This window comes from Pelodiscus sinensis, unplaced genomic scaffold, assembly GCF_049634645.1.
Source record: "Pelodiscus sinensis isolate JC-2024 unplaced genomic scaffold, ASM4963464v1 ctg36, whole genome shotgun sequence".
Lineage (NCBI taxonomy): Eukaryota > Metazoa > Chordata > Testudines > Trionychidae > Pelodiscus > Pelodiscus sinensis.
In genome coordinates this window covers 674274-698207 of record NW_027465931.1, presented here as the reverse complement: position 1 = coordinate 698207, position 23934 = coordinate 674274, and the positions used below count along the sequence as shown (strand labels likewise).

General features: G+C 57.2%; 1 protein-coding gene and 1 long non-coding RNA gene across 2 annotated transcripts in view; one reads left to right on the top strand and one right to left on the bottom strand.

The window, feature by feature from the left end:
* The window catches only part of LOC142825140 (uncharacterized), a 238094-nt gene that overhangs the window by 127764 nt on the left and 86396 nt on the right, over window positions 1-23934 (top strand). The gene's annotated exons all lie outside the window — the stretch shown is intronic.
* On the bottom strand, window positions 11936-14842 carry LOC142825120 (maestro heat-like repeat-containing protein family member 7). The gene is made up of 7 exons (XM_075916843.1): window positions 14678-14842; window positions 14240-14362; window positions 13627-13694; window positions 13411-13516; window positions 13043-13138; window positions 12773-12877; window positions 11936-12019 (listed from the first exon to the last, which is right to left on the bottom strand). The coding sequence occupies exons 1-7, from the start codon at window positions 14840-14842 to the stop codon at window positions 11936-11938; spliced, it is 747 nt and encodes a 248-aa protein (XP_075772958.1).

Here is a 23934-nt window from a genome sequence, read left to right as displayed (position 1 = left end):
CGAAGATTAGCCTCACCGAGCGCATCCGCAGTGGATGCTCAACAGTGTCTCTTCTAATATTTTTCGGTTCAAGGTACTAGGTACAAGGGGAGGGAGCAAACAAATGTCCGAAACCAGACAAGTTTATTTTAGGCTATAAATATTGGGGTGCCTGGCCTTACCCCCTTTGCATGGCCGAAGGGACAACAGAGACTTACTGACTGAATTGCTCCTCGTCCTGGGGCACTCATGAGTTGGTGCACGCGTAACCGCAAATCCAGGGCACTAGATCTGTGACTACACGGCTATAAACCTGGCCAAGTGCCTCTGTCACCAGACGGTGCCTGTGGTCGGTCTTTGTGCATAACAGCGAGATCTGCAGCAGGAGCAGGCTGCGTTACCTGCACTGACCACTGATAACACCAGAGCTCCAAGAACAGAAGCACTGAGCCACGCTGCTGAGGCAACCACATCACAGCTCTTAACACTAGGAGCCCGTAAGTACTCCTGTAGACCCTGCTTTCGCTGGCATTAAGCCAAACAGCGTCCACAGAGCCCCCTGGCACTCCTGCGCCCTGCTGTGCAATGCAGAGGGAGAGATGGAGAAAAGAAAGGCCCACGTGTTCCTTTGCCCTGGCCCAGGCTAGCCTATGCCACTTCCCATGGTTCTGTGGGCCAGACTTGCAGGGCGGGGAAAAGAGATGTAGAGGTCATGGTGGGTAATCAGCAGAACATGAGCTCCCATTGTGGCGTTGGGGCTTAAAAAGCTATTGTAATTCTGGGATGTATAAACAGGAAACGCTTGAGCAGGAGTAAAGAGGCTGTCTCGCTTCTGTGATGGATGGGAGGCCCACTGTTCTTTTCTGAACATCCCAGTATTCAGTGACTAAAGGGTTAAACCTAGCTAGCTAGAAAGTGTTGGCAGGGAGCCAGGAGCACCAGTGAGAAGAAAGAGTTCAGATCTGCATTAAAAGGGAATCTGTCTGCTGTTTTTCTTTGTGAGTTTAATCCTGGAGCTGTGGAAGGGGATGAGGGGGGGGATGAATTGAACTGGGCAGGGACATCATGCCTAAAAAAAAGAATACCTGGGCCTAGAATTGGACTGGACCTTGGAAGTGTGGATACTTGAGTAGATAGAGAATGTTTATTTAGATGCGATCAGGTTATTTTTTTGTTTTGTTGTTTGGTTAAACTCCTCTGTGCTAAATCCATATCCCCTCCTCTCCCCACTATAACTTTAAACTGAATCCCAGGGATGCAATTGTCTGTGTTTTAATCTGTTCTTTTCTCAGTTGCGCTATAACTCCTAGCAGCCAAGTCAGCTTTACAAATGAATACCTTTTTGTTTTCTTAATATAATCACCTATTTTAAGGCTATGATCTGATTTTGTATCCTGGAAAGTAATAGGAGGTCTGTGTATACCTGCCTAAGACTAAGAGGACAGCTATCAGAAATTACAGTTTGTTTTCATTTTTCTATTTTCTTTCCAAGTGCTAAATAAAAGGGAATAATGACATCTCTGGATCTGCTGGCAATGCTCCTCCTAATGCAACCTAATATGCCATTAGCCTTCTTGGCTACAAGGGCACACTGTTGACTCATATCCAGCTTCTCATCCACTGTAACCCCCAGGACCTTTTCTGCAGAACTACTACTTAGCTGGTTGGTCCCAGGCCTGTAACAATGCTTGGGATTCTTCTGTCCCAAGTGCAGGACTCCGCACTTGTCCTTGTTGAACCTCATCAGATTTCTTTTGGCTCTTGTGTAAAAGAGTTTGGGGTACCCTTCTGGAATACGTTCCCAAGTGACTTCTTCCTGCGTTCAAGAAGAAAAAGTTTTTTTCCACTTGGGTAGAGGCAGCAACCCTCCTAAGCTCAGGGAATCTGTGACCTTGGGGAGTTTTGAAGCAGAAGCCCATAGAGACACGGTATTTTAAGGTCTCTTTTGGGCCCACACCTTCTGCACTCCAAGTGCCAGAGTGGGGAACCGACTTAGCCTCTTTATTCGGCACTTGAACTTCTGCTGCTGGAGTTCTGTGCCCAGCTCTGGTGACCAGAATTCCAGATGGATGTTGATAAATTGGAGAGGGGTCATGTCAAGGCTGTTTCCCACTCTGGCACTCCAAGTGCAGAAGGTGGGGGCCCACAAGAGACTTTAAAATACCCTGCCACTGGAGGCTTGTGTTGGTGTTGCTGCCATAATCCAAATGCACAAACCCCTTTGAGAACCAGACAGGCGCATTTCAGAATTCCCTCCTGTGGGGTACCTTCCTTGTCCTTGACACTCCCTCCAGAGAGAGCTTGAAAACCTGTAATTTCTCCTAGTAGTATGGCTTGCTGTCTTAGGCACGTGCATACAGAACCTTCCGCCCTCTAGGATGCAGGAATCAGATCATGGTTTTAAAAATGTGACGTCTATTAACAAAACAAATACACTTGGTGAAACATTACTTAGAATCATAGAACCATAGAGCTGGAAGAGACCTCAGGAGTCATCAAGTCCAGCCCCTGCCCAAGGCAGGACCTATCCCAACTAAATCAACCCATCCAGGGCTTTGTCAAGCCAAGACTTAAAAACCTCTAGGGATGCAGATTCCACCACCTCCCTAGGGAACCCATCTCAGTGTTTCCCTACCCTCCTAGTGAAATAGTTTTTCCTAATATCCAACCTAGACCTTCCCCATTGTAACTTGAGACCATTGCTCCTTGTTCTGCCATCCGTCACTACTGTGAACAGCCTCTCTCCATCCTCTTTGGAACCTCCCTTCAGGAAGTTGAAGGCTGCTATCAAACCCCCCTCGCTCTTCTCTTCTGCAGACTAAACAAACCCAAATCCCTCAGTCTCTCCTCATAGGTCATGCGCTCCAGCCCCCTAATCATTTTGGTCGCCCTCCGCTGGACCCTCTCCAATGCGTCCACATCCTTTCTATAGTGGGGGCCCCAGAACTGGACACAATATGCCAGATGTGGCCTCACCAGAGCCGAATGAAGGGGAATAATCACTTCTCTGGATCTGCTGGCAATGCTCCTCCTAATGCACCCTAATATGCCATTAGGTTTCTTGGCTACAAGGTCACACTGTTGACTCATATCCAGCTTCTCATCCACTGTAACCCCCAGGTCCTTTTCTGCTGAACTGCTACTTAGCCAGTCGGTCCCCAGCCTGAACTATGCTCGGGATTCTTCCATCCCAAGTGCAGGACTCTGCACTTGTCCTTGTTGAACCTCATCAGATTTCTTTTGGCCCAATTCTCTAATCTGTCTAGGTCACTCTGGACCCTATCCCTGCCCTCCAGCATATCTACTGCCCTCCAGCGTATCTACTTGGTTGCTAGGTGTTACAAAGAAACTGAAAAAAGAAAGATTAAAACACAGAAAATCGCTTCCCTGGGATTCAGTTTGAAGAGTTCTAGGGTAAAGGGGGATAGTTACATGTGCTTAGCAAAAAGAAGTCCAACAAACTAAAAAAATAAAGAAAATAACCTAGTAGCGTCTGACTAAAAATTCCCTGTTCTACTCACATCTCTCTTGTTCCAAGATTTAGTCTTTCCCTAGCCAAGAAAGTCACTGGATTCTGCTTGCCCAGGTTCCTGGCTTAATTCACATCTTCCAGGCATGATCACACAACAGGCACATCACTGCTTCTAATTCAAAACCCCAAATTCTGTTTCCATTTTCTTTCCTGGCCTCCTGTCAACTCGCTTCCTGCTTCTCTAGCATTCCTGGAGACTTTCTAGGACCTTTTGTCTATGGTTTCAACCTTTCCAGGCAAGACAGTTAGGGTTAAGTCCCAAGACTTTCAGGCAACCGTCTGCTTTTGACACGACCTGCCTGTTTCTCTTCAGCTAACTCTTGCTTACTTTGGTTCAGGCCTCAAGCCTTACACCAGGCCCATGCTTCAGGCCCATCCTTTCTAGTACAGGATGTAGCCTGGTAACAAAGCCCTGACTGTGGTATCAGGAAACCTGGGTTCTATTCCTGCCTCTCCCACAGGTTGGAGAGGTTATTCCCTGTCTGTAAAATAAGACTAATGATACTAACCTTCCCTTTTTAGACCTACACACAGCAACTAGGGATTTTTATTAACTACTCAAATATCGGTGAGCCTGGCTCGCTAGATGAACCATCCGGTTCCTCTTGGAATCATGTTAAATGCTTGATCCCCATGACCAAAGTCTCAGATACTGGGAGAAGTGACACGGGGGAATAAAAGCTGCTGTCTGAGGTAAACTACCTGGCAGGAATCCCCTGGAATGGGAGCCATCGCTACCAGGAGCCCAGGAATAACAAGACTCCAAACGTCCAGCTGCCAGGCAGTTTGACCATCTCCTTCAGGCCAGTGGCCCAGAATTCCAGGACATCTTTGGGCCTGGGTTTAAAAAGAGGCAGTACCGTGTGCTCAGCCCCTTTTTATCCATCCCCTTTCCCTCCATTGGCACGCAACCCTCAAATGGCCAAAGGTTTCCCTTTCCCTCCCTCCTTGGTTAAACAAGCTGGTTAAACAGCTCGAGGTGATGGAGTGATAAGCACCCACTGACAGAGTCGCTCGGGTTGCAGGGCCAGCGTAAGTCCGCTTTTAAAACTGCCGGCCATAGCTGCAGCTACGGGAGGGGACTCTAGCAAGGGCCTGGAACAAGGAACAGGGCTCCACTCCTGCATGGGATTCGGGCTTCCCCCAGGCAGATGCTCTGTTGCTGCTTTCCTGTCTCTCCCTTCTCCAGGTGGAAGGGGACGGTTAGCCAGTGTTCCCTGCAAGCTGAGCTCTTGGGCGGCCAGCCAGGAGACATTCAAATGCTGCCCAGTTTGCTAGCCGGCAGCATGTGTTTCTAGTGGTGGTGCATGTGGTGTACTGGGTGTAGACATAGATCTTGTTGTTATAGTAACTGCGTTAGGTCACTGGGGGTCAGCCCAGCTGGTTTGGGTTTTTTCTAGCTAGCTCCGTGCTATGCAATAAAATGGACACTTGCAACTACTCAAGCTCTCTGTATTTCCACTGATTTCTTCCCATACTGTGAAACTCCACGTGACGTAACAGTGCACATCCGTGCATGCCTTGGTGCACATAACAAAATGTATTCCGCACAGAAGTGGGGGAAAAAGTAGAGGCATTATTGCCGCTAGCTCCTTACTGAAACTCAGTGAAAGGCAGGGGAAATGAGAGATCAAAATCCTGAGACTGACAGTCCCCAGGAACAACGGGGAGAGGCTAAAGTCCCAGTTCAGCCTGACTGGCAGAGCAGGGAGCCAGGAGGGAGCCAGGGTCGGCAGAGTGGGACTGAGCTAAGGAGAGAGCAGGGGCCCGCACTGAGCTGGGGAGCAGGGCTGGCCTCGGGGAGGGAGAAGGGGAGGCCGGGGTCAGGATCGGGGGCAGTGCGACTGGCCTCAGGGAGGAAGGGGGGGTCAGGGGCAGCATGACTGGCCTCGGGGAGGGAGAAGGGGAGGCCGGGGTCAGGATCGGGGGCAGTGCGACTGGCCTCAGGGAGGAAGGGGGGGGTCAGGGGCAGCATGACTGGCCTCGGGGAGGGAGAAGGGGGGGCCAGGTTCAGGATCTGGCCCCTCCCCCCCAGAGCTGCTTCCCATCCCCTCTTCCTTCCAGCCAGTTCCTGCCCCCCCCAGCCAGTCCCTCTTCCTCCCTCCCCCCTGCCCAGGATCAAGTGTGTCCGTTTTTTGGGGGGAGGGTCTACCTCGCAACCCTACGAGTCAGACCCAGCGCAGGCACCAAGTGATGGGGACTGCCGGAACTTTGGGAACCTGAGACTGCGGGGTGGGGGTTTGTGGCCCAAAAGGGGGCTGAGAAACCTAAGACAGACATAGTAGGGGGAGCACCAGAAGGGTGACACAGTCAGGGCGACCCTAGAACTCTGTTACAGACCAGCTGGCGGCTGCTGGAAGAGGAGGGAAAAATAGGGGGTAAGGGTCAGAGAGGAAAGGGCTTGTGCTGAGGGGAGGGGGGCAGGTCAGGAGATGAAAGGGGAAGGCACCAAGGGTCAGGGTGTAGGAGAGAGACAAATGCCCAGGGGCCAAGTGGAGACAATGAGGAAAAGGGCAGGAGGGGAGGTGTCAGTGAGGGGGGTGGACAGGATGATGCTAGGAGAGGGGAAGGGCTTTGGAGGCTAGAGGGGAGAAGGGGAGGTGCTGGGAGAAGGCTTGAAAGAAGGGGTGGGCATGAGGAAGGCAGGGATGGAGTAAGGCACGTGTGAGGGCACAGGGACATGAGGGGAACGGGGGCAGAGGGTGGTGAAGGAGTGGGCATCAGGGAAAAAGAAGGCAAAGGGGGCAGGGGCAGTGAGCGAAGGGGGAGGCACCAAGAGGGTGCAAGGGTAAGGGAAGGTGCAGGTGCCAGGGGAGTCCAGGGGGTGAAGCAGAAGGGCAGACACCTGCAGGGGAGGGACCAGCACCAGAGGAGAGAGGCAGGGCAGGTGTGTAGAGGGAGGTGTTAGGAAAGGGGATGAGGAGGGGTAGCTCACATGGTCAGAGTGGGGCTACTGGAGGAGTGGGCACAGGGGGAGAGAGAAAGGCTGGTGGACGGGGGCAGGTCTCGGGAAGGCCGAGGGCAGTGAGAAGGGCAGGAGTCAGGATAGCAGAGGTGGGTGAGGGATTGGGGGGCAGCAGGCACCAGGGGAGCTGATGGAGGAAGGGAAGGAGACAGGGCAGCAGAGGGGACAGGTAAGTGGTTCATAAGATATTTATGAATAACTTGGGTGCCACACTGACACATCCAAACAAGCCACACTCAGTACTGGTGCACAACACAAAATGTATTGTGCTCATGGGAGGAAACTCTTAGAGGGAACACTTCCCCCAGCCTCTCCACCCCCCGAGTTAATGTCTCACACATTGGGTTAATGCAATTGCAGGATCGTTGCACGAGGGGGGGGTTGGTGAGGGCCAAACTAATCCCTATTGGTAAGTGGATGGTGGGAAAAGTCCTTGGGGGGGGGAGGTCACATGACACCTTTTATTTCTGGTCATGTGTCCATATTGCCCTGAAAGTGTTACCTCCAGAGGCGTGGCTAATGGGAGTCAGGGGGCGTGGCTAATGGGGGTCGGGGGCGTGGCTAATGGGAGTCAGGGGGTGTGGCTAATGGGGGTCAAAGAGTACATTTAAAAACATTCTTTGGCTGCACACCCTAATGAAATGTGCTGCGCACGCCTATGGGCAGAGAGCAGATCCAGTCCTGGGAGCAGGGCTGCAGCCACAGAGTTATAGACGCCGCCCAGAGAGCAGATCCGCATGCTGGGAGCAGGCCTGCAGCTGTAACCCACCCACCTGATGTGGGTCACTATCCTATGGAGTGGCACTGAGACCACTTCCAGCAAGCAATTATTACAAGGGAGCTCTTCAGCCTATGCTGAGAGGCAACTGACTTATAACTCAAGCTATAGCAGCTCCTGCCCTAAGCTCCAAAAGTCCCAGGTTCTAATCCACCTGGTGGCAGTTGCACAGCCATGGAAGCAGAGGGGCCAGGGAACCCTCTGTACAGGACTCCCCCCTCCCCCCCCCCACACACACCCTTGCTTCCTGGAATCAGCCACCTAGGTGAATAAAGCTGGAAACCCCCATGCCTATAGCTGTACACCTTTGCTAAATAGCTACAGCCATTCTAAAGTGCCCAGATCTCACAACTAAAAAGGAGACATCCCAATGAGCTGCTAAGCTGTGCTGCCTGCCTCTGACGAGGAGCGAGTGCTGTAACTCTGGAGCCTAATGATGGTGGTGTCCTCCAGCCATTTTCAGCTTAGTACAGCTGCCTCCCTGTGAACCAGGTGCCAGCTGGCCATGGGGTCCCATAGACCTGGCTTGTGCAGCCTAACCTGATAACCAAGCAGCCCATCCATTACTAGCCAGCCGATTACCTTGGGCATGGGAGACCATCGCACTCGTAATTCCTGGGGCCTTCACGCACTGACAGGGTTTGACTCGATCGGCCAGCTAGGGAGAAAGAAATAAACAGAAGGCAGAGGAGTCACCAAGAGATCAGAAGACCAGCACGATGCCTTATAGGCCGTTCAGCTGTGAAGAGTCACCAAGACAGGGCAGGTGATGCTAACCTGAGTTAGTCCATTAGCTGCGGCTAGGCTGGGCCACGAGAGGAGAGACAGGCAGTAAATCTGCAGCTGTCACACCATAAGGAGGACACGGAGGTTTCGAAACCAGCTCAGAGAACAGGGCTGGGTAAGATGCAACCCACCTAACACTGTGATTTGGCCGCTTTGTGTTTAGATCCTGCTGCCCATGCCGCCGAATTCTAAGTGGGGACTCAGGCAGCAGGATCCGATTTTAAATGATTCACGGCTCAGGGTTACGGCAGGGGCGAGAGCCACGAGCCCTTTAAAAAGCTGTAGCCACGCTGGACAGCTGCCAGTAGTGGCAAATCTGTGAGCTCTTTTCGGTGCTTTTAATTGAAAGCCTCAGCCGCGGAGAACTCTGAGGGTGGGCTAGTCCTTTCTGCCTCAGGCTCCGCCCCTTCTGTGGGTGGAGCCGGCCTATGACCCCATACCAAAATCCATTAAGTGGCCCCCTTCTGAAAATTATCGCCCACCCCTGTCACAGAATCATAGAAAAGTCTGAGTGGAAGGGACCATGATAGGTCCAGTGTTTCGCAAACTTTTTTTATAATGTACCCCCTTTAAAAAAAATGTGTAAGTACCCCCAGTACCTACAGTTTTCAGACACACACAATTTTTTTGAACCGTTGCAACACATTTGTTTAAACAACTGCATCGTAGCCGGGCGGGCGATGGCATTTTTGGGTGTAAAAGGTACAAAAAGAATAAAGCGCTGTCAAACTGAAAACTAAAATTCAGTTTTCTCCAAATTTCAGTTGTGTTGACGTGTCCCCCAGACATCTCTTGAGTACCTTTAAGGGGACTCGTACCACTGGTCGAGAAGCACTGATCTAGTCCACCCCTGCACCGAGACAGGACCAAGCATGTTTGTCTCACCTCTTGGCTCCTAGGACACTGCTTGAACTAACGCACTTGGAAAGACATTATCGTATATACGCCCAAAGTGCTTCGTCTCAGTGTATTACCATAAAATCTAACTGACCAAACTCTGACCTTTCATTTCCCTGTCACTTGGCCAGCCACAGCCTCACAAGCCTTCGGCATCGATCTCAAAGCCTTCGTCACGCTTTTACACACCAGTGATGACACGCTTGTGAGCCAGGCACACTTGTGCGACACGTCCCAAAGCACTTGCTCCAGGGCATTACATTGCACTTGCCTGCCTTTGATGGACAGGGAAAGGGAGACCTGAAAGGCCTCTCCAAGGTCACCAGCGCGAGAGTGAGCGCAGAATTGAGGAGCAAGGGTCTAACACACAACTCTGTGCCTTAGTCACTAGGTGGCATTAGATTAGAACCCGGGAGTTCTTACACCCAACCCCCTGCCCCCTCCACTAGGCCATGCTGCTGGCCTCCCGCCTCTCCCCCAGGGCTTGGAGACAGACGGGAGGCTGGAGCCAGCCTGCGCAGAAGGGGCTGTAACGCTTACAGCTCGTTCATGACACTGCCCCTGCGCAGCCCCTCTCAGATCCACACTCGGAACCCACAAGAAACACCCCAAGAGCAGAGATGAAACCGCCACTCACCTGCAGCCCAGCTTCCAGGAAGGGCAAAGCAAAAGCGGCGCTCGCGGATTCCAGCCCAGCCTGGCACCTGCTTCCTGAACTTTGGCCCCTTTCCTCCAAGATAGCAGGAGGCTGCTCTGGGCCTTTTGTGCCCACGACGGGGCAGAAAAGCAAACTCAGCTGTTGGTTCCATCTTGCGGGCAGAGCCCCGGCAGACAGTGGCAGGCGGGGGTATCGACTGACCCTCCAACCCAGGATATTCCCCCCACACCTGGATTCGCTTCCTAGTCATCCCCATCTCCCTGCACGATCCTTGTTTCTCATCCCGCCGTTCCGAGAAATTGTCAGAGCAGGTTGATCCCGACCTTGCCAAGGGCTTAGGTTACATCACAAGGCTTTGCCGCCGCAGCTGGCTTGGCTTGGGTGTGTGGCAAAAGCCCCCCCCCCCCCCGCTGGCACAGCTATTCTGGCAAAGCCGCCAGGGCAAATGGCAACTCTGCCGAAAAGCATCTGCTGGCTTTAAGCTCCCTGCGAGCTGTTCTCATCGCTCAGCCATCACCACCACTGCCCTGCCTCTGTCCTGCTCCTCATCCCCGCCCCCACTCCTATCCCCTGCTCTCCTCCATCTCCTCCCCCTTCCCTTCTCCTGCCCCTCCCCATTTCCACCTGCCCTGCCCATCCCCGTCCTCTCCCTCCCCCCGTCTGTCCCCCTCTTATGTGAGGGCTTTGCTGGAAACGCCCCCCCCCCAAGCCAGGGAGATCTCCCCTCCGGGAACAATTCAGCCTCCCCCATCTCGCTCCCTCCACTCCACAGTATTTCCTCCATTCCCCACAGTTGAAAATTGAGCTCCCCCATCCCCTCAGGTGACAGTCGGGCTCCCCCATACGCAGCTGCCTAGGTAGGCACCTCCGCAGCCAGAGCCTGCCCCTGGCGCCCACGTCCCCTCCCCGACTGCCTGTCCCAGGCGACCACCTGAACCTGCGTCCCCCATTCCCTCAGATCACAGCTCCCTCCCTGACCCTGCACCCCCCGACACCCCTCCCCCAGGCCAGACTCCTCTCTGGCACCCGCACCCCCTCCCCCAAACCCTCTGCTCCCCCTTCACCCAGGTCACAGCTCCCTCCCTGACCCTGCACCCCCCCGACACCCCTCCCCCAGGCCAGACTCCTCTCTGGCACCCGCACCCCCTCCCCCAAACCTTCTGCTCCCCCTTCACCCAGGTCACAGCTCCCTCCCTGACCCTGCACCCCTCTAGAGCCCCTCCCCCAGGCCAGAGTCCTCTCCTGCGCCCATACCCCCTCCTGGACCCTGCACCCCTATCCACCGCCCCAGATCATACCCCCCCCCTGCACCCAGGCTCCACCCCTAAGCTCCCTTCTGCACCCAACCACCCCGTCCCAGACCCCAAAGCCCTCGGTAGAAATGTGGCCCTTGATCAGTTGCCAAAATGGCCCCCCCATTACAAATTATTGACCAAGCCTGATCCAAATGTTTTTTGAAACATTGTTTAATGAGAATGTAAATACAATTCAATACAATTGGGAGGGTTGGGGGGAGGGGGACGCAGCTGCTGGCTCCTCAGCTCTTGCTGCTCTCACTGGGTGTCTTCCTGCTGCAAGGGAAGCAGAAACCGTCACATTCATCCCTGGGGACTCAGGGGAACTGGCCCCCCAGCATTTCCACCCTCCTCCCCCCTGCTCTCTGGTCACCCCCCGTCAGGCCCGCAGGGTGAGCTCCTGACCCCCCCCCCCCCAGAGCTCCTGACACCTCGGCCCCCTCCCGCCTCCTAGGACAGTTTCTGTGTTCAGAGCCTCCCCCACCCCCAGGGACGCTCGCAGGGGCAGGAGGGATTCTGCCAGCAGGGACGTGGGGTGGGGGCAGCCTGAGGAAAGGGGCGGGGGACTCCCTGAGGGGATGGGAAGGAGACCCTGGCCCTGCCCCACTCTCCTGATCTGCTCCGGCTGCTCACCATGTATTCCAGGAGCTGATGGGCCTGCCCATGCAGGGCGTGGGCCAGGACCAGCCCGGCCTGGCTGGGGCGCCGCAGGGGGGAGCGGGCAGCGAGCAGAGCCTTGTCCAAAAAGCAATTCTCCTGCTCTGGTGTAAAGAGCTGCCCAAAGACCTGGAATCAAGAGCACAGGAGGTTTCAGCTGACGGCCCAGAGCCCGGCCCCAACTCCTGGGGCTAAAACAGCTTCCTCCTCCCCCAAACTCCCTTCCAGACCCTGCACCCAGACGCTCTCCTCACCCGGCACCCCAACCCCTGCCCCAGGTCACAGCTTCCTCCTGCCCCCAAGACCCTCCTACCCCCACGAGGGCCCCAGCCAGCCCCACCCCCGAGCCCTGCCCTGCCCTGGCAGCGCGTCCTTACCTCTCCCACCCTCACGCTGTTGCTGTGAGCCAGGACCCATCTTTCTTTGTAGTAGTGTCTGCACCACAGGTCCTCTGCCTGGTGGATGTTGAGGCCTGCAAGAGACACAACAGGGTCATTCTGCTGGCAGGTCTGAGCCCTTCCCCTCCCACGGGTCCCTGCAGGCATCCCTGGGCAAATGGAGGGGCACAGGGGGCAGAAGGGGAAGACAGAGGGACGCATCCCCCCTTGGGCCAGTCTGGGGGAAAAGGGCTGGGTCCCCTCCCCCCGCCGCCGGCACCCTCAGGCTGTCCCTGGGGCCCAGGTCCCGGCTGGGTTCCTTACCCCTGTGGTGCAGGAGGAGTTGATACAGGCTGTGCACCCCCTCCCGGGCCAGCCGGCTGACGTCTTCGGATGGGTCCGAAATAAAAAGGCCCAGCTGGGCCACGTGGTGACCCATCCTCGGCCAGTCGGCGGAGTTCTGAGGGGAGAGAAGAGGGGGGGTCCCTCAGCATCCTGGGGCTGCACGTCCCATGCAAACGGCCGCCGAGGCGGGTCTGAGCTCGGGGGACGGACAGAGACACCTCCCGGGGCGGGGCGGGGCCGGCCTTGCGAGGAGACAACCCTGAGCAACGGCCCCGACTGAAGGGTCACTCCGGGGGTGGAACAAGGGGATCCACTGACGGCCACTCCCCAGTCTGGGGCCCAGTCCCACAAGAGCCCCCCTGAAGGGCCCAGGGTCGCCCCTCCCCGGGGAAAGGAGAACGCGGCCCATTCCCGGCCCATTCCCGGCCCTGCCTCTGCCTCCCGGGGACGCTCCCAGCCCCGCGCCCTGCAGCCCCAGACCCCCCGGCTCCGAGGTCACTTACGTCAAACCCCGGGAGGGTGGTGGCGACTCCCAGCAGGGCCGTGGTGCTGCCAAGGGCCCTGGCTCGCTCCTGGGGCAGGCGGGACTCCAGCCACGGGCTCAGGTGCTGGGGGGGAAAGAGGCAGGTCAGGACCCGTAGGGAGGTGCCGGTTCTGGGCAGAGCCTGGGGCTCCTCTCGGACTGTGCCCCCCCCAGCCACTGACACTGCTCCTCTCTCGGCCCCCCCCCGAGGAAGCAGGGACAATGGCCCCGTCCCCCCCACGGGGCTCACCTCCATTATGAGCTGCAGCCGGGCGGTGTCTGGGGACTCGGCGAGGAGGCTCGCCAGTAGGGCCTGGAGGTCGTAGGGAAGGGCCCGGATGAACTGCTGCAAGACAAGGGGGAGCCCTGGGTCAGAGGGGGGTTGGGGTTGGGGGATCCAGGCCACCCGCTGGCTCCGGGGTGCAGCCTTGAGCAGGGTCTGAGCCACCTCGCAGAGCAGGGAGGAGCCCAGGCTGGGCATGGAAGGGACGGGCCCCCCGGGAGAGCAACGGGAACCCTGGAGGGAAGGATCCAAACCTGCAGCTTCTTCCCTCCCTCTCCCACCCCTCCTCTCTGGAGCTCCAGCCCAGCCCGGGAGCAGGGCCCGGAGGGACGTACCTGTGTGTGGATGGGCTCCTGCTGCCAGTCCCCAGACACTGTCTGTCCCACGGCCGCCGTCAGCAGGGGGCTCAGGAGCTGGGCCCGCAGGGGAGGCTGCAAGGTGCTGGCAGGAGAGAGGGGCAGAGACTGTTAATTCAGCAGCAGGAGACAGAGACTTTCCCACTCCCTGGCCAGGGGATCAGCTCTGGGGGGAGTCGGCGGGGGGGTCGGTACCTGAGGCTGCAGGCGGCGTTGAGGCAGTCGGCCAAGACCAGCGGGGGGGGCGAGTCCTCCATGATCTCCTGTGAGACCCAAGGGGAAAAAGGGGCGTGTGAGGCTGGGGCCCCCAAGAGACGCTCACACGGCCAGCACCCCCACCCAGCAGGATCCAACCCCACTGCCTCCCGCTGCCCTGTAGCCCCCCTGCCCGACACAGGGCCCCTTGGGGCCCCTCCCAGCACCCCCCTCCCAAATCGGGACCAGCTCAGTCCTTGTCCCCAGGCCGTCTCCTGCCCCTTCCTGCCCTGGTGACCAGCCTCTGAACCTCCTCATCTCTGCTCCCCAGGCGCATCCCCAGCAGCCCGCTCGGCTCCCTTCCAGCCCCCCATGGCCCGGGGAGACCCCTCCCTGTCCCGAATCCCCCTTCCTGTCCAGCACCCCTGACCTGCCCCATTTCTGTGTCCCTCCCTCCTCCAGCATCCCCACCCACCCTCCCCATGTCCACCTCCAGCCCTCCTGGCTCCACCCATCCCGTTTCCAGCACCCCCACCCGCCGCCATGGCCCAGGCAGACCCCTGTCCACCCCACATATCCCCTTCCCTCCTCCCGGCTGCCGCGACTCGCTTACAACGATCCTGGCCATCATGGTGTCCTTGCAGCAGCGCGGCGCCAGGGTGTCCTCGCCCCTTTGGAGGGCGGCGAGGCAGGCGAGGGGGATGGCCAAGAGGAACCGCTGCAGGGCGGCTGGGCTCTGCACCCCAGAGAGAGTCTGTGAGCCTGGGGCCTGCCTGCCCCCCACGGACAGCTGCAGGGCTCAGGTCTCCCAGGAGTGGAGGTGGGAGCTGCCGGTTGTCCAAGCACCCACACTCCCCCCCCAACTGCTGCCTCAGGCTTGTGGGGGCCCAGCTGGTGCATGACAAGAGCCCCCAGCTTGGGGGGTCCAGGTCATGCAGGAGAAGGGGCCCCAGGGGGATCCCCAGGGACAAGCCCCTCCCGGAGGCGGGGGGGACGTGCTGGGAAGGGGCCGGACAATCTCGGGTCCCCCCCGTGTGGAGAAGGTTCCTACCGTGTCCCGGGTGTGGAGCTGCTCTTCGATGTCGTAGATGGCCCCTTCCTCCACCCGGGAGTCCACCCGCTCCTGGCAGAGCTCCGCCGAGGCGCAGGGGGGCTCTGTGCGGGAGGGAAGGGACCAGGGTGACTCCAGCGGCCAGCAGGGGTCACGCGCCCCCATGTCAGGGACCCAGGGCAGGTTGGGCCCCACACGCCCCTCGCAGGGACCCATCCCCCTGCCACCCTCACATCTGCCAACGCCCTCAGCAGAGCCCCACCAGGAACAAGAGAGCCAAGCAGCCCCCGCCCCCATCCATTGCCCTGGCTGCGGGGCAGACACTGGGGCTGCCCCCCCGGGGTACTGGGTGAGCCCCTGGGCCCAGCGTGTTCACGGCCCCTCACCTGGGTCTGAGCGGCTGCGGGAGGTGGCCCAGCTGCAGCTGGAGGCCCAGGCGCTGCTGCTGACGGACCTGGACCCACAGCTGCAGGGGCTGGTGCGGGGAGCGACGGGCTGGGGGCTCCCGGAGACTGGCAGGTCCCCGGGGGCCGGGCAGGGTGATGCCCCCTGGTGGTAATGGGGGCTGGGCTCCCGCGGCAGGTGTTTCTCTCCACAGAGGAGGCCCCGGAGCCACCCTACCCGGCTCCCCCGCTGGGCTGGGTCCCGCCTGCCCAGCCGCCTCTGGAGCCAGGTCCGGGGGGGCCTGGCCGGTGGGCGAGTCGCCCCGAGCTGGTGGGATCCAGCTTCCCCGCCCGCGGGGACGGAGAAGCTGCTCCCCACCGGCCCTGGGGCCATCTTCAGGGCTTTCTTGAACCACAGCCGAAAACGTTTGGCCATGCTGGAAATGAGGGGAGCAAAGGGGAGCTTGGGGCGCAGCCTGATGAACGAAATCCAGGGGTTCCAGCTCCCCAGAGCGACTGCCCCCAGCCCCCAAATGGCCCCTTGCTTATCGGTTCGGTCTTGCACAGGCACTGCAAGGACCTGAGGGTATGTCTACACTACCCCGCTAGTTCGAACTAGGAGGGTAATGTAGGCATACCGCACTTGCAAATGAAGCCCAGGATTTGAATTTCCCGGGCTTCATTTGCATAAGCGGGGAGCCGCCATTTTTAAAACCCCGCTCGTTCGAACCCCGTGCAGCGCGGCTACACGGGGCACGAACTAGGTAGTTCGAACTAGGCTTCCTAGTTCAAACTACCGTTACTCCTCATTCCACGAGTCTCCTGCCCATCAACAGCCCCTTCTTGGCCAATCAGGGGAGAATCTAAGGTGTGGGGGGTGGAGCGTTCTCCCCAAAGACACCGGCATAGACTTGTTCCAGCCCCACCTCCCCAGTCCCCACAATGGGGGCTGCATCCCCCACCCCACGGCTCCTGCAAACCACCCCCCGTCCTTCAGCTAGTCTGTTGGGTCCCAAGCTGGGGGAGGCAGCAAGGGAAGGTCACAGAGGAGGCAAGAACAGAGCAGAAATGTGGGGGGATGGAGGAAAAGGGAAACCAACCAGGAGAAAGCCCCAGTGGCGCTAAGGACGCAGCCCAGGTGAGGAATCACCTTCTGGCCCTTGACCGAGGGCTGGGCCTGCCTGGAACCCAGCCGGCCCCGGGCGGGATCCAACCCCTGGGGGCTCTTACCTTCGTCACAAAGGTGTCGGGATGTGGAACTCACAGAACGCGAAGGAACCGTGAGGAGGAGACGCACCAGAGCTAAAGCAACCGGGGGTCTCCAAAGTCCCCTGGGCCCGCCCCCCGCTTTTATCAGCCTGAGATGTGGGTCCCTCTGTGAGGTCATCACCTCCCCACCTGCCCTTTGCCTTATATGCTGAGGGCTGCCCAAAGCCCCTGTGAGGTCACCGCCCCCCCCTCACCCTGCCAGGCAAATGTCCTGCCTCTGGCCACCCCCCTGGGAAGTTTGAGCCATTACTAGGGGTCCCTCCCCCTCCCTCATAGGCTGCTCCCTGCCCTACACTGCAGGCTTCTTGCACGAGAGCTGTTTCACGCCGGAGTTCTTGCGCAAAAGGTCTCGTGCAAGAGTGCCTCCACCCTGCCATGGGCTTTTGCACAAGAGCGTCCATGGCAGTGTGAACGCTCTCTTGTGCAAGAAAGCTCTGATGGTCATTTTAGCCATAAAAGTGTCTTGCTCAAGAAGCCCCTGGTGCCCGTCCACGCTGCCTTCTTGCACAACAGCTCTTGCACAAAGGGGGCTTAGTCATCGTCGGGAGAGGAATAACTCCTGTGCAAGGAGCCCTGTTCTCTGATGCTTTACTGCAAATTTACTTCTGCAAGAACACACGTAGAGTGTAGATGCGCCACAAGTTTTTTCGCAAGAACACGCAAAAACAAGCCATGTGGATGTTTTCTTTTTAGGCAAAAGCCCCTTTTTGCACAAGATCGGTCGGCCTTTTTGCAGGCATAGGGATCTTGTGGGAAAAGGGGTTTTTTTGCACAAAAAGTAAACATCCACATGGCTTGGTTTTGCGCACAAACCCCGAGCACAAAAACGGATCGGCAGAAAATATGCAAATGACATTGCGTGTCATAGAGTCCCTCGTTAGCATATTTGTTGCCAAAAAAACTCGTTGTGTAGACGTAGCCTAGGAGAGAAGCGATCTCAGACACAAAGCCCTTCAGTAAGAGGGCATAGCCCTGGGGCGTGGTAGGAGACGTACGGCAGACATGGGAGGTCACTCTCCTAGCTATTTGGCACGGAGGAGGCCTCAGCTGGAGCACTGTGTCCAGATCTCAGGGCCATGCTTTAGGAGAGAGAGTCCAGAGGGGAACTATGAAAAGGGATTAGGGACGTTAGATATTCACTGAGTAGTCAATTAACCTCATGATTTCTTATCGGTTACTTGACTTTTCGATAGTCCCCAGAGGCCAGCTGTCTCAGTCCTGGCTCGCGCTGGGTGTGGGACCTACCCCCTCTGCGGCTCTGCATTTACAGTGTGTTAGGAGCCAGGCAGGCAGGCAGCCTCGCTCAGTTCCAGTTTGCACCAGGTCCAGAAGCTCAGACCCAGCCCCCAGGCAAGGGCTGCTGCCAGCTTGTGCTGCTGCCTCTGATACAGAGGCAGCAGTACGGAGTGCCAGGAGGGAACTGGTCTAAAAAGCACCTCCCCTTGCGACCTGGCTGCCTGTCATCCCACGCTGCTGCCTCCGTTTTTGGCGAGAGAGAGCCGCCTGTCTTGAGACACCGGTGGGGAGTCGGATTTTCAAAAGGCAGGTCTCTGTCCTTTGTGAGCCTTCCAAAGCGCTTCGGTGGGGGGAGGGGGCAGGAAGGCGGACGACACTCAGGAATTGTAGCACCCAAATCCACGGAGTGTTTCGCCAGCACCTCCTGCAACAGAGCCCAATCCCTGACAGGCTTTTAGGCAAGATAGATCATTTGAAAAAATGACAGACACAGGGTTTTCCGTCACCGCTCTCCCTTTCTTTTATTTCCCTGGGCTAACTGGCTTGTTCCTCTTTGGCTAAGGATGGAAGGGTATGTCTACACTACAATGTTAGTTCGAACTAACGGACGTTAGTTCGAACTAACATTCATAGCCGCTACACTAGCGCTCCGCTAGTTCGAATTTGAATCGAACTAGCGGAGCGCTTAGTTCGAACTAGGAAAACCTCATTTTACGAGGCTTAAGCCTAGTTCGAACTTACTAGTTCGAATTAAGGGCTGTGTAGCCCCTTAATTCGAACGAGTGGGAGGCTAGCCCTCCCCAGGTTTCCCTGGTGGCCACTCTGGCCAACACCAGGGAAACTCTATGCCCCCCTCCCGGCCCCGGACCCCTTAAAGGGGCACGGGCTGGCTACGGTGCCCGTGCCAGGTGCAAGCCTGCTAGCACCCAGCCAGCAGACCCTGCACCTGGCACGGCACAGAGCCACCCACCCGATGTCCCCCAGCCCACCCCCTCTTCCCGGGACCAGGCTGGCGGCTCCCGGAAGCTTGCCCGGGACCGCAAGAGGCGGGTACATTCCTGGGCTAGTGCGGACATCGTGGACCTCGTCCACGATCTCCGCACTAGGCACAGGAAAGTGGCCATCTAGGGCAGGAGAGCTGCCAGCCTGGCCACCCAGGAGCAGGTTTGCATGAAAATCAAGGGGGTCCACTGAGACCCCCGACCCTGAGCCCTGAGCTTACAATGGCCGTCCTGGGTCAGACCAAAGGTCCATCTAGCCCAGTAGCCTGTCTGCCGACAGCGGCCAACCCTAGGGACCGTGGAGGGGATGGACCAAAGACAGTGACCAAGCCATTTGTCTCGTGCCATCCCTCTCCAGCCTTGCACAAACTTTGGGCAGGGACACCACTCCTACCCCCTGGCTAAGACTACTCCATGGACCCAACCTCCATGACTTGATCTCACTTCCCTTTAAACTCTGTTCTAGTTGTAGCCTTCACAGCCTCCTGCAGCAAGGAGTTCCACCGGTTAACTATTTGCTTTGTCAAGAAGAACAACTTTCTCTTACTAGTTTCAAGCCTGCTACCCAGTCCTTTCCTTTGGTGTCCTCTAGTCCTTCTTTATGGCAACTCAGGAAGAACTTTTCTGAATGCACCCTCTCCACCCAACCCCTGCTTTTAGAGACCTCTATCCTGTCCCCCCTCCGTCTCCTCTTTTCTAAGCTGAACAGTCCCAGTCTCTGTAGCCTCTCTTCATCTGGGACCTGTTCCCAACCCCTTATCATGTTAGTTGCCCTCCCCTCTCCCAGCCTTAATCTTCCCCTCTCCCACCTCCTTTTCCCAGTCTCCCCCAGTTTTGTTCAATAAAGACAGAGTCAATGTTGGAAGAAACGTTATCTTTATTTTGTACATCAAGAAGAAGGGGGGCTAGGGAAGGGTAAGTGGAAGGAGGTGAGGGAGGAATGGGGTACGAGCCCCCGATGGGGAGGACTGGGCTGGCTCTGCAGGCTTCTGGGGGTGGAAGCTCTCCTGCAGCCCCCCAATTACCCCCTCTCCCCAGATGGCAGCCTGCGGCAAGTGCAGCCGGGCTGATGGCTGAGTGGTGTGATGTGCCCAGTGTGGGTACTCCGGGCACTCCAAGCCAGGACTGGTTTTCAAGCGGGGCACCCCTTAGAACTGTCTGTCCGGGGTGGGGGTCGGGACCCTTTAAGCGCAGCCCTCGGCTAGCCTGAGACTGCATCTCCACGCTCTAAGTCCTCCTCTGATGCCCTGCTGGCACTGCTTCCGGCCATCCTTAAGCCCTGTTCAGAGTCCACTCAATGTGGACTTGCTAGTTCGAATTAGCAAAACTAGTTTTTAGTTCTAGACGCGTTAGTTCGAATTAGCTTAGTTCGAACTAGCGCTGTAGTGTAGACATACCCGAAGAGAGGAGCCAGCAGGGGTAGAATGAATTGTGTACCAGGTCCTGGAAACAAGAGCATCTCCTCCAGATCACCCATCCACACCTGAACTGTTTAAAAGCTTGGCTGCCAATAAAGACACCTTAGCTCACCAAATGCCAAGCCAGGCACCTGTGTTTGGACACGAGGGGTGCACAGGGATGTGAGAACCAGGAAGGCTGATCTGTGAATTCACCCCCAACCATCCCAGTACAAGACAGACGCTTGCGCCAACCAGCAGGGGTCACTGCTCCTCCGGTTTGGCTTGGACAAAGGTACCCATCTGTTTGGTGTTCGCGTCTCGGAGCTGCGCCAGCTGCCTCTGGCCACGGCGGAGCAGATACTCGATGTGCATCACGTCGGCCCGGGGGATGCTGGCGTTCTTCCGGAACTCTGCCTGGATGCGAGGCAGGAATCCCGGCTTCTCCCGGCCGGTGCGCAGGAACTGCCTGTATAGGCTCAGGACGTGCTTCTGCAGCTTGCTATGCCGGGCCATGGTGCGCCTGGGGAGCCCTCCCAGGCCACGGGGGGGCCAGCGCCACGAGGCAGGGGCTGGAAGTGAACAGAGGCGGAGATGTTAGAGCAGCATCTCATTCCCAGACGCGCCTGTACAGGCAGTTCTGTGCCCTTTTCACCCACACCTGCTAGGGTTACCAGATGGTTTAAAAAAAATACCGAACAGCAGGGGCCGGGGGGGGGGGGGGGGGGCGCGGGACTGGCTGGAGGAGAGGGGGTGGGGGGGAACCGGCCGCCGGGAAGCAGGGCTGGCTGGGAGGGGGCTGGAGGGAGCGGGGCTGGCCGGGGGGCAACCAGCCGTCGGGAAGCGGGTCTAGTTGGGTTGAGGACCAAGAGGTGGGGGAACCGGCCGGCAGCGCTGCAGAGATGTACCAGAGCCTGGGTCGGATTCATCTTTGGTGGGCCCTGGCTCCTAGACCATAGACACACTCCCCCCCCCCACCCCCCCGGAGGCCCTAGGGAAAATGGCACCCCGGCCCTGTGGACATGGTGCCCTCTCTGTTTCCCTTGGCCCCGTAGGCACTAAGCTCCACTCCTGCCGCCCAACTCCTACAAGGCCCGACGGATTTCTCTGTGGCCCCCGACCCAAAAAAGGATCCCCCCAGCCCTGTGTTAAGGGATACGAGGGAGTCTGGCTGGGACGTAAGTGCAAATAACTCTGCTCTTAGCAGCTCTGAACCGATGGGCTCTGCCCTGTGCCCCAACCAAGAACCCTAACATAAGAACGGCAGTACTGGGTAGCCTGTCTGCTGACAGTGGCCAGCACCAGGTGCCCCAAAGAGGGTTGACCAAAGACAATGATCAAGCGATTTGTCTCCTGCCATCCTTCTCCAGCCTTCCACAAACAGAGGCCAGGGACACTATTTCTATCTCCTGGCTAATGGCCTTTTATGGACCTAACCTCCGTGAAATTATCTAGCTTCTCTTTAAATCCTGTTATAGTCCTAGCCTTCACAGTCTCCTCTGGCAAGGAGTTCCACAGGTTGACTACACGCTGTGTGAAGAAGAACTTTCTTTTATTAGTTTTAAACCTGCTACCCATTAACTTCATTTGGTGTCCTCTAGTTCTTCTATTATGGGAACTAATAAATCACTTTTCTTGATTCACCCTCTCCACACCACTCATGTTTTTATAGACCTCTATCATATCCCCCCTCAATCTCCTCTTTTCTAAACTGAAAAGTCCCATCGCTTTAACCTCTCTTCATATGGGACCCGTTTCAAACCCCTAATCATGTTAGTTGCCCTTTTCTGAACCCTTTCCAAGGCCAAAATATCTGTTTTGAGGTGAGGAGACCACATCTGTACACAGTATTCAAGATGTTGGTGTCCCATAGTTTTATACAGGGGCACCCTGAGTTACCAAACCACATGGCAGTGCCCATTAAAAACCCACCAGGACTTACCCAGCGTTTATATGCAGAGGTCCCGCACCAGCAGCGGTCTGCACTGGACAGGAAACCATCCGCCCAGCACGCGCGGGAAATCACAGGAACCCAGCCTGGACGGTCCGATGCCCCAGCCCTGACAGAAGAAAATCAAGGTGTGCTTGAAGTGCCACGCCCACCATCCCTTGGTCCTCTGGGGCATTCGGCACATCCTGCTGGGTGAAAGGGCCGGTCACAGCTCCAGGGTCTGTCACACTTCAGGGCCTTTGGCAGCTCCTATTCACCGGGGTCAGGCAGATAATCGCCCCGAGCTTTCCCAGCACTTTTCAGCATCAGCTCTCAAAGGGGGGCAGCGTGACCCCCATGGGAGCAGGGGAATGTCAAAGAAGGAATGGGGCGGGGCAGGGGAGGCAGCCAACGGCTTCTCCTAATGCAGTGGTCCCCAACCATTTGAGGTTGCCCGGCGCCAAGGGGCGTGGCCGTTTGCCCGCAGGGCGCCCTGGCGTGGGGACCCCCATTGTGCACCTGGGGGCGGGGACCCCCCCATAGCCACATTGCCGGGCGGGGCCCCCCCATAGCCACATTCCCAGGGCCGCCCCCCCCCCAAGCACCGCACGCCCAGGGCCGGGCCCCCCGATAAGCGCCGCGCGCCCGGGACCGGCGCTCTCCCCCCAAGCACCGCGCGCCCGGGGCCGGCGCACTCTGCAAGCGCCACGCGCCCAGGGCCTGCGCTGGCGCTGACACTCTCCCCCCCCCAAGCACCGCGCGCCCGGGGCCGGCGCTCTCCAAGTGCCGCGCGCCCGGGGCCTGTGCTCCCCCCATGCGCCACGTGGCCATAGCGCGGCAGCCAATCCGCGGCACCCCCGGGGCCGGCGCTCACTGTGCACCATGCGCCCGGGGCCAGCTCCGGCACCTCACATGCGCCACGTGCCCGGGGCCAGGCCAGCCCTGAGCACTTGGCGGGCGCATACAAATGCGGGCACCGTGTTGGGGACCACTGTCCTAATGTTAGCAGTGGGGACACCAAGTTTGGAAGTGAATGGTTAACCAGTAAGCCGGTTATGGTTAACCAGAGGGGGCTGGAGCAGCCCTCCACCAGCCATAGGCAGAGGGCACTCTGGCACGCCACGGGTAGGGTTGCTCAGCAGTCACAGCAGTGTGCCACGGGGGTAGGTGTGGGGGCTGCTCCAAGCCCATCTTTAACACGTCCTACGTGTCCCATTTAATCGGTTAACTGGTTCAACATATTGTTTAACTGGTTAGCTAATTAAATGAGATTTTACATCCCTGGCACCAAGGTGGCTAAAAGTAGGGTTGAACTGGGACTAGAAATTCCAGGATTTTGACTTTTTTTTCCTGATCACACACAGTTCTGCAAATAAATTCACGTTTTGTTTAGATTTTGACTTTTTTTAAATGTAGTACGGTGGATTACGGAAGATAAACTTTAAAGAGACCAAACAAAGAGTCATTTCAGGAATGGAAAACTACATTTTAATGTTCTGAAATGGTGGAGTTTTCCCCTTCCAAACAAAAGGTCACTAAAATCTGCATTTTCCAATGGAAAAACATCCCCTCTGGAAACTTCCTTCCAGCTCTAGTTAAAACGGCCGTATTTTGAAGTGTATAATCAACCTCTGGAACTCACTGCAAAAGGATATTAATGATGGTGAAGGAAAGGGGAGGGAATCATAGAATCATAGAGCTGGAAGAGGCCTCAGAAGGTCATCAAATCCAGCCCCCTGCTCTAGGCAGGACCAATCCCAACTAAATCAACCCGGCCAGGGCTTTGTCAAGCTGAGACTTAAACACCCGCTGTGTACAGCCTGTCTGATCCCATCTGGGGAAGCATGGGTGGGAAGAAAGAATTAGACAGGGTTAGACAAACCCGTAGGTCTTGGTTGACTTTGTCCTGCTTCAGGGCAGGGCGCTAAACTTGGGGACTGCTCTAGTCAGACCAACATTTCAATCAATCTTGTCAAGAAACAGGCAAAAAAAAAACCCCAACCCAAACCAGGGAGAAACACGTTCCTTGGTTTGTAAACAC

What these genes read in the sequence shown, in the direction of transcription:
- LOC142825120 (XM_075916843.1), bottom strand. Translation starts at nt 14,842, where the DNA reads ATGGGGGCGCGTGACCCCTGCTGGCCGCTGGAGTCACCCTGGTCCCTT. An exon ending in CCATGATGGCCAGGATCGTT is followed by an intron (nt 13,695 to 14,239) that starts GTAAGCGAGTCG and finishes TGGGTCTCACAG; the next exon opens with GAGATCATGGAGGACTCGCC. An exon ending in AGGAGCCCATCCACACACAG is followed by an intron (nt 13,139 to 13,410) that starts GTACGTCCCTCC and finishes CTTGTCTTGCAG; the next exon opens with CAGTTCATCCGGGCCCTTCC.